General features: G+C 47.8%; 1 protein-coding gene across 1 annotated transcript; it reads right to left on the minus strand.

Annotated features, from left to right (window-relative positions):
* Positions 1 to 2,165: 2,165 nt before the first annotated feature.
* On the minus strand, positions 2,166 to 2,972 carry LOC137535646 (uncharacterized; the record flags this gene model as incomplete). Its single annotated transcript, XM_068257505.1, has 1 exon — positions 2,166 to 2,972. A coding segment is annotated over one exon (807 nt), but the record flags the coding sequence as incomplete, so codon positions are not given.
* Between the last annotated feature and the right edge of the window lie 7,265 nt (positions 2,973 to 10,237).

The raw sequence follows: 10,237 nt of genomic DNA on the forward strand, positions 1-10,237 counted from the left end.
CTTCTTCATCTTCTTCATCTTCATCTTCTTCATCTTCTTCATCTTCTTCTTCTTCATCATCTTCATCTTCTTCTTCATCTTCTTCTTCTTCATCATCTTCATCTTCTTCTTCTTCATCTTCTTCATCTTCTTCATCTTCATCTTCTTCATCTTCTTCTTCTTCATCTTCTTCATCTTCTTCTTCATCTTCTTCTTCTTCTTCATCATCTTCTTCTTCTTCATCTTCTTCATCTTCATCTTCTTCATCTTCTTCTTCTTCATCATCTTCATCTTCTTCTTCATCTTCTTCTTCTTCATCATCTTCATCTTCTTCTTCTTCATCTTCTTCTTCTTCATCTTCTTCTTCATCTTCTTCATCTTCATCTTCTTCATCTTCTTCATCTTCTTCTTCTTCATCTTCTTCTCCTTCTTCTTCTTCTTCTTCTTCTTCATCTTCTTCTTCTTCTTCTTCATCTTCTTCTTCTTCATCTTCTTCATCTTCTTCTATATCATCTTCTTCTTCACTTATTTCTCTTTTCAAATTTTTTTTTTAAAGAAATGCAGCTATTTTTGAGCGTAACAAATAGCTGGTGGCGCACGCATGTTGGAAGCGCCATTGTATGTGCTCCCTGGCAGTGGAAACACACAGACAGCAGGAGGTAAATTCAGCAGCAGGAGGAGGAGGATGAGTGTGTGGCAGCAGGCAGTCAATGAGGCAGGCAGCGTGACATAATAGCCCTGGTACCTAGCGGTGATACCAGGGCTGTAAATAAACACAGTAGGCAGGAGGTCCCAGACAGCGGTCGTGCAGCCCACATTGTGTCCAATACACAACTGGGACAACACAGTTTTCACTGAATGATGCAAGAAACCTCTTTTTTTCCAAGTAACAACAGCAAGTGATTATGTGGGGATGTTCCTTTAAAAAAAAAAAGTTGAAAAGAGAAGTTGTGTCCAGAAATTTGTTCAGTACTGTATATACTTCTTCTTCTTCTTCTTTATCTTCTATATCTTCTTCATCTTCTTCTTCTTCTTCTTCTTCTTCTTCTTCTTCTTCTTCTTCTTCTTCATCTTCTTCATCTTCATCTTCTTCATCTTCTTCTTCTTCTTCATCTTCTTCATCTTCTTCTTCATCTTCTTCTTCTTCTTCATCATCTTCTTCTTCTTCATCTTCTTCATCTTCATCTTCTTCATCTTCTTCATCTTCTTCTTCTTCATCATCTTCATCTTCTTCTTCATCTTCTTCTTCTTCATCATCTTCATCTTCTTCTTCTTCATCTTCTTCATCTTCTTCATCTTCATCTTCTTCATCTTCTTCTTCTTCATCTTCTTCATCTTCTTCTTCATCTTCTTCTTCTTCATCATCTTCATCTTCTTCTTCATCTTCTTCTTCTTCATCATCTTCATCTTCTTCTTCTTCATCTTCTTCTTCTTCATCTTCTTCTTCATCTTCTTCATCTTCATCTTCTTCATCTTCTTCATCTTCTTCATCTTCTTCTTCTTCATCTTCTTCTCCTTCTTCTTCTTCTTCTTCTTCATCTTCTTCTTCTTCTTCTTCTTCATCTTCTTCTTCTTCATCTTCTTCATCTTCTTCTATATCGTCTTCTTCTTCACTTATTTCTCTTTTCAAAATTTTTTTTTTAAAGAAATGCAGCTATTTTTGAGCGTAACAAATAGCTGGTGGCGCACGCATGTTGGAAGCGCCATTGTATGTGCTCCCTGGCAGTGGAAACACACAGACAGCAGGAGGTAAATTCAGCAGCAGGAGGAGGAGGATGAGTGTGTGGCAGCAGGCAGTCAATGAGGCAGGCAGCGTGACATAATAGCCCTGGTACCTAGCGGTGATACCAGGGCTGTAAATAAACACAGCAGGCAGGAGGTCCCAGACAGCGGTCGTGCAGCCCACATTGTGTCCAATACACAACTGGGACAACACAGTTTTCACTGAATGATGCAAGAAACCTCTTTTTTTCCAAGTAACAACAGCAAGTGATTATGTGGGGATGTTCCTTTAAAAAAAAAAAGTTGAAAAGAGAAGTTGTGTCCAGAAATTTGTTCAGTACTGTATATACTTCTTCTTCTTCTTCTTTATCTTCTATATCTTCTTCTTCTTCTTCTTCTTCTTCTATATCTTCTTCTTCTATATCTTCTTCTTCTATATCTTCTTCTATATCTTCTTCTTCTTTTATATTGTCTTCTTCTTCTTCTTCTTCATCTTCTTCATCATCATCTTCTTCTTCTTCATCTTCTTTTTCTTCATCTTCTTCATCTTCTTCATCTTCTTCTTCATCTTCTTCTTCTTCTTCTTCTTCTTCTTCTTCTTCTTCTTCTTCTTCTTCTTCTTCTTCTTCTTCTTCTTCTTCTTCTTCTTCTTCTTCTTCTTCTTCTTCTTCTTCTTCTTCTTCTTCATCTTCTTCATCTTCATCTTCTTCATCTTCTTCTTCTTCATCTTCTTCATCTTCTTCTTCATCTTCTTCTTCTTCATCATCATCTTCTTCTTCTTCATCTTCTTCATCTTCTTCATCTTCATCTTCTTCATCTTCTTCATCTTCATCTTCTTCATCATCTTCATCTTCTTCTTCATCTTCTTCTTCTTCATCATCTTCATCTTCTTCTTCTTCATCTTCTTCATCTTCTTCATCTTCTTCTTCTTCTTCATCTTCTTCATCTTCTTCTTCATCTTCTTCATCTTCTTCTTCATCTTCTTCTTCTTCTTCATCATCTTCTTCTTCTTCATCTTCTTCATCTTCTTCATCTTCATCTTCTTCTTCTTCATCATCTTCATCTTCTTCTTCATCTTCTTCTTCTTCATCATCTTCATCTTCTTCTTCTTCATCTTCATCTTCTTCATCTTCTTCATCTTCTTCTTCTTCATCTTCTTCTTCTTCTTCATCTTCATCTTCTTCTCCTTCTTCTTCTTCTTCTTCTTCTTCATCTTCTTCTTCTTCTTCTTCTTCATCTTCTTCATCTTCTTCTATATCGTCTTCTTCTTCACTTATTTCTCTTTTCAAATTTTTTTTTTTTAAAGAAATGCAGCTATTTTTGAGCGTAACAAATAGCTGGTGGCGCACGCATGTTGGAAGCGCCATTGTATGTGCTCCCTGGCAGTGGAAACACACAGACAGCAGGAGGTAAATTCAGCAGCAGGAGGAGGAGGATGAGTGTGTGGCAGCAGGCAGTCAATGAGGCAGGCAGCATGACATAATAGCCCTGGTACCTAGCGGTGATACCAGGGCTGTAAATAAACACAGCAGGCAGGAGGTCCCAGACAGCGGTCGTGCAGCCCACATTGTGTCCAATACACAACTGGGACAACACAGTTTTCAACCCGGGCACCTCAGAAAAATTAAACCTTTTTTTTTTTTTTTTTTATGGTTTTGTAGTTTTGTTTTTACAACAAATTACACAGACGGATTTAGCTATTTTTTGACGTAATAGCTGGTGGCAGAGTGGCAGCAGAAGGTAAATCTGTGTACCCTGGCGTTGGGAAACACAGACAGACAGACAGCAGCAGCAGCAGCAGGAGGAATGGAGGAGTAATGTGAGCAGCTATTGTTTGACGTAATAGCTGGTGGCAGAGTGGCAGCAGAAGGTAAATCTGTGTACCCTGGCGTTGGGAAACACAGACAGACAGCAGCATCAGCAGGAGGAATGGAGGAGTAGCGTGAGTGTGGCAGCAGGCAGGCAGCGTGACATAATAGCCCTGGTACCTAGCGGTGATACCAGGCCGTAAATGAACACAACAGGAGGTCCCAGACAGCGGTCGTGCAGCCCACATCGTGTCCAATACACAACTGGGACAACACAGTTTTCAACCCGGGCACCTCAGAAAAATTAAACCTTTTTTTTTTTTTTTTTTTTAATGGTTTTTTGGTTTTGTTTGTAAAACAAATTACACAGATATATAGCTATTGTTTGACGTAATAGCTGGTGGCAGAGTGGCAGCAGAAGGTAAATCTGTGTACCCTGGCAGTGGGAAACACAGACAGACAGCAGAAGGGCAGTACACAGCAGCCCACTGTAGGTGTAAAATGTGTGGCTGCAGGCGACGTAATAGTCAAAGTGAACCAGGCTGGCTTAGTGAGCAGGAGCCAGGAGGTGGTAAAGGGTGGTAAGGCACATTAACGATGGTTCTTAGCCAGTTCATGTCCCCCTCTCGGCGACAACAGGGGCCAGGAACTCGCCTTCCACCCACGCCTGGTTCATCTTGAGAAACGTCAGTCTGTCCACAGACTTGTGAGACAGACGTGAGCGTTTCTCGGTGACCACACCACCAGCTGCACTGAAGCAGCGCTCGGACAGCACGCTGGAAGGGGGGCAGGACAGCACTTCCAGGGCGTACTGCGCCAGCTCGCTCCAGATCTCCAGGCGCTTGACCCAATACTCCATGGGATCAACAGGGGCATCGCTGTCAAGCCCGCTGTAGGACCCCATGTAGTCAGCCACCATGCGGGTCAGGCGCTGGCTGTGACCGGTGGAGGATGCTGCTGCATGCACCTCCTCTCTAGTCACTGCTGCCGGAGCCTCTACAGTCCTGTAGAGCTCGTGGCTGAGAGACAGCAGGTCTGTGGGGCGCTTGCTGCTGGATGCAGGCACCTGCTGCTGCCTCTGTGCTGGCTGCTGGACAGTGGGGGTGGAAGGCTGGGGGAAGGCTTCCTCCAAGCGCTCAACAAGGGCCTGCTGCAAGCTCCTTATTTGTTGTGCTGGGTCTCCTCCTGCAGGCGGCAGGAACTGGCTCAACTTCCCCTTGAGGCGTGGGTCCAACATCATGCTGATCCAGATGTCCTCCCTCTGCTTCATCTGGATCACCCTGGGGTCTCTGCGCAGGCACGTCAGCATGTGCGCTGCCATTGGGAAGAGGCGGGCCACGTCTGCTGGCACATCGACGGCAGTGCTGCTGTCCTCATCCTCCTCCTCTGCCTCGTCAGCCTCATCCTCCACCCCCGCACCAACTCAGCTGCACTGTGCTGATCCCCCTCATCAGCAGCAAGGTCAGGGACCTCCACCAAGTCCTCCTCCTCCTCCCCCTCAGAGGTGGACTGTGCAGCTGCTTGCCGCTCCTGCTGGTCCAAGGCTGCCACTCCCTGTTCCAGCAAAGCATCGAGGGCCCTGTTCAGCAGACAAACCAGGGGCACCCACTCGCAGACCATAGCATGGTCCCTGCTCACCATGTTAGTGGCCTGCAGAAAGGGAGCCAGCACTAAGCACACCTGCTGCATGTGCCTCCAGTCATCATCGGGGACGATGGACGGGATGTGGCTGGTCTTGTCCCTTCTATGAGCGGCGGAAACAGTGACCAGGGCAAGGTACTGTTTGACAGCGCGCTTCTGTTCAACCAGACGCTCCAACATCGCCAGGGTGGAGTTCCAGCGAGTCGGAACGTCAAGGATCAGCCGATGGCGTGGCAGATCCAGCTCCTTTTGCACGTCTTCCAGGCTCGCACAGGCTGCAGCCGAGCGCCGGAAGTGACGCACAACGTTCCTTGCCGTTTCCAGCAGTTCGCCCATCCCCTGGTAGGTGCGCAAGAACTTCTGCACCACCAGGTTCAGCACGTGGGCAAGACAGGGGATGTGGGTCAGGTTTCCCCTGTCTATTGCGGCAACCAGATTGGCCCTATTGTCGGCCACCACCTCTCCGACTCTGAGGCCTCTGGGGGTCAACCAAATCCTCTCCTGCTCCTGGAGTTTGGCCAACACATGGGTTGCCGTCAGCTTGGTCTTCCCAAGGCTGACCAAGTGCAGCAGCGCTTGGCAGTGGCGGGCCTTCACGCTGCTGCTGAGGCGGGGGGTTTGGCCAGGTGTGCCGGAGGATGGCAGAGGATCGGAGGAACCTGCTGCAGTTCCCCTGACCCTGCGGGGTGGCACCACCCACTGTGTTGCTGCTGCTGCTGTGCCCGCTGCTGCTCTCCCATCCTCACCCCCTTCCACCAAGCTGACCCAGTGGACAGTGAAGGACAGGTAGCGGCCTGTCCCGAAGCGGCTGCTCCAGGAGTCCATGGTGACGTGGACACTTTCACCAACCGCGTGCTCCAGCCCTCGCTCCACTTTGGCCATCACAAAGCGGTGCAGTGCAGGAATGGCCTTGCGGGAGAAAAAGTGTCTGCTGGGGAGCTGCCAGTCTGGGGCTGCGCAAGCAAGCAGCGCACGAATGTCGCTCCCCTCCTGCACGAGCGTGTACGGCAGGAGTTGGGAGCACATGGCCCGTGCCAGCAAGCCGTTCAGCTGCCGCACGCGACGGCTGCTGGGAGGCAGAGCCCTAACCACCCCCTGGAAGGACTCGCTCAAAAGGCTCTGGCGTGGCCTTTTGCTGGCACGGGAATCAGCAGACACAGCGGAGGAGGCCACTGAGGACTGGCTGCCAGAACAGGCCTCAGTGTCGGCGGCAGGAGTTGCAGAGGGGGGAGGAGCAGTGCGTTTCCGCACTCCTGCTGGTGCTGCTGGAGGAGCAGGAGGGCGGGTGGCTGCTGTTGCTGCTGCTGCTGAAGGCTGTGCAGTGATGGGTGTGGTGCCACTGCCAGCACCAGATGCCTTCAGCCTCTGGAACTCCTGATGCTGGTGGAAATGTTTCGCAGCAAGGTGGTTGATGAGCGAGCTGGTGCAGAACTTTAAGGGGTCTGCACCTCTGCTCAACTTCCGCTGACAGTGGTTGCAAGTGGCGTACTTGCTGTACACTGTGGGCATGGTGAAAAAGCGCCAGATTGGTGACAGAAACATCCCCCTACGGCATGGAAGCGCTGCTGCCTGTCTCCCTGTGGTGGTTGGGGGGGGGCTTGGGGGGCTTGGGTGCGGCTGGTGGTGGTACTGGCAGATGCTGCTGCTGCTGCTGCTGAGCCTGAGACACCAGCAGGCTGTGGGACCTGCCTACTGCTGCTGCCAATGCTTGCAATGATGCGCCTCCTTGCAAGGCCCACAAGAGCATCCTCCTCCTCCTCCTCAGAGCTGCTGAGGACGACATCCCCTGGAGGTGGTGGCACCCAGTCTCTGTCTGTCACCGGGTCATCATCATCCTCCCCCTCCTGAAACATGTCCTGCTGGGATGAGGACCCCCCAAACTCCTCTCCTGATGCATGGATGGGCTGCTTGACTGTCGCCACAGTCTTGCTGTCCAATCCCTCATCCCCCAAAGTGCCCATCAGCATCTCCTCCTCAAAATCGCCAACAACAGCAGACAATTGACTTATGATGCCTGGGGTCAAAAGACTGCTGAATGACAGGTCGCCAACTGACGGTAAACTGGCCTCCTCCCCAGGCCCTGCTGGGCGGCTGCTGCAAACAGGGGTGGTGGTGAGGGTGGAGGCCTCGGATGCAGAGCTGATGGCGGGCTGCTCATCCTCCATCATCAGTTGCACCACAGTGTCTGCATGCTTTTCCTCAATGGGACGTTTCCGACCCGGCTGGAGGAAAATCGGAGCAGGTGCTACACGCTGCTGCTGCTGTGTCTCTGCAGCGTGAGTTGCAGATGCTCCTGCTGGGCGGCGCCCAAGGCGTCCACGGCCAGTGGCTATGGGAGGAATGTTAGCCACTGACGCTGCTGCTGCTGCTGCGGAACTGTGCATGGTGGCGCGCCCGCGCCCGCGGCTTGCCACAATGCTGCTCCCTCTCCTCCTGATTCCCTTGCTGCCCTTCCCCTTGCCCAAACCGCGCTGGCTGCCACTTCCAGACATCTTCGATGTTTTGGGCGTATAGACAAAAGTTTTTTAAAAGGGCGGGTGAAAAGTGGGGTACTTTAATGGAGTGGGTTGGTGGGTGAGGTGACTGAGTGAGTGTCCCTAGTACAGTAAGTAAGTAGTAACAGTCAGGAAGTACAACTAGCAGTTACAATATTCAGTAGTAATCACAAGTAAATTTAGTGTGTGTACACTACAGACAGTGAGTGCACGCACGCGCAAACACGCGCAGGAGCTAGCCTATGAACAGTGACTGAGTGAGTGTCCCTAGTACAGTAAGTAAGTAAGTAGTAACAGTCAGTAAGTACAACTAACTAATTACAATAAGCAATCAGTTATCAGAAGGAAATAGAGTGTGTGTAGTGTGTGTACACAGACAGTGAGTGCACACACGCAGGAGCTAGTAGCCTATGAACAGTGACTGAGTGTCCTAGACTCCTAGTACAGTAAGAGTAAGTAGTAACAGTAAGTACAACTAACTAATTACAATAATCAATCAGTTATCAGAAGGAAATAGAGTGTGTGTAGTGTGTGTACACAGACAGTGAGTGCACACACGCAGGAGCTAGTAGCCTATGAACAGTGACTGAGTGTCCTAGACTCCTAGTACAGTAAGAGTAAGTAGTAACAGTAAGTACAACTAACTAATTACAATAAGCAATCAGTTATCAGAAGGAAATAGAGTGTGTGTAGTGTGTGTACACAGACAGTGAGTGCACACACGCAGGAGCTAGTAGCCTATGAACAGTGACTGAGTGTCCTAGACTCCTAGTACAGTAAGAGTAAGTAGTAACAGTAAGTACAACTAACTAATTACAATAAGCAATCAGTTATCAGAAGGAAATAGAGTGTGTGTAGTGTGTGTACACAGACAGTGAGTGCACACACGCAGGAGCTAGTAGCCTATGAACAGTGACTGAGTGTCCTAGACTCCTAGTACAGTAAGAGTAAGTAGTAACAGTAAGTACAACTAACTAATTACAATAATCAATCAGTTATCAGAAGGAAATAGAGTGTGTGTAGTGTGTGTACACAGACAGTGAGTGCACACACGCAGGAGCTAGTAGCCTATGAACAGTGACTGAGTGTCCTAGACTCCTAGTACAGTAAGAGTAAGTAGTAACAGTAAGTACAACTAACTAATTACAATAAGCAATCAGTTATCAGAAGGAAATAGAGTGTGTGTAGTGTGTGTACACAGACAGTGAGTGCACACACGCAGGAGCTAGTAGCCTATGAACAGTGACTGAGTGTCCTAGACTCCTAGTACAGTAAGAGTAAGTAGTAACAGTAAGTACAACTAACTAATTACAATAAGCAATCAGTTATCAGAAGGAAATAGAGTGTGTGTAGTGTGTGTACACAGACAGTGAGTGCACACACGCAGGAGCTAGTAGCCTATGAACAGTGACTGAGTGTCCTAGACTCCTAGTACAGTAAGAGTAAGTAGTAACAGTAAGTACAACTAACTAATTACAATAAGCAATCAGTTATCAGAAGGAAATAGAGTGTGTGTAGTGTGTGTACACAGACAGTGAGTGCACACACGCAGGAGCTAGTAGCCTATGAACAGTGACTGAGTGTCCTAGACTCCTAGTACAGTAAGTAGTAACAGTGAGTACAACTAACTAATTACAATATTCAATCAGTTATCAGAAGGAAATAGAGTGTGTGTAGTGTGTACACAGACAGTGAGTGCACACACGCAGGAGCTAGTAGCCTATGAACAGTGACTGAGTGTCCTAGACTCCTAGTACAGGAAGTAGTAACAGTGAGTACAACTAACTAATTACAATATTCAATTACAATAATCAATCAGTTATCAGAAGGAAATAGAGTGTGTGTAGTGTGTACACAGACAGTGAGTGCACACACGCAGGAGCAGCTAGTACAGTTACAGTATATAACTACAATACTAATACAATCAGTAGTAAAGGACAGCAGAAATACTGGTATAGAATAGAGAGAAATAAACAGAGGACAGGAGGACAGCTGCCCACACAGGCAAGGCCCTGAGGCCTAAAGCTGTAAGCCTGCAGCAGCTGGCCTGTCTCTATGTAACACAAAAGCTACTAACTAAAATACAATGTCTAACTAACTAACAACAATATAGGTGTGTATAGGAGGTGTATGTGAGCAAAAACGCTAGGTAAATGACCACAATAAAGCTCTTGCTAAGCCAAAGCACAAAGGAGCAACTCTCTCTCTATGCAAGTCTCAGGCAAGGACGGAGAAACGTAACATGGCGGCCGCTATTTATAGGGTAGGGGCTGGCCAGGGTCCCCCTCTGTGATTGGCTGCCGTCAGAGGGCCTGGGAGCCCTCTGATTGGCTCTAAGGACATCAATCTGGGCTATGACGCTATTCGAGCTCGGTACCGAGCTCGAATAGCGCCGTTTGCTCGAATAGCTCGAATAGTGAATGGGCTATTCGAGTGTACGCGAATAGCCCATTCGAATAGCTACAGCTATGCGGAGCTCGAATACCGAGCTCGAATAGCTGGAAAAGAGCTCGAATATTCGAGCTACTCGAATATTCGAGCTCTGCTGAGCACCACTGATCGCCATATGTCAGGCAGGTGCAGGGGCATCGG

The sequence above is a fragment of the Hyperolius riggenbachi genome, chromosome 10 (assembly GCF_040937935.1).
Source record: "Hyperolius riggenbachi isolate aHypRig1 chromosome 10, aHypRig1.pri, whole genome shotgun sequence".
In the NCBI taxonomy this organism is placed as follows: Eukaryota; Metazoa; Chordata; class Amphibia; order Anura; family Hyperoliidae; genus Hyperolius; species Hyperolius riggenbachi.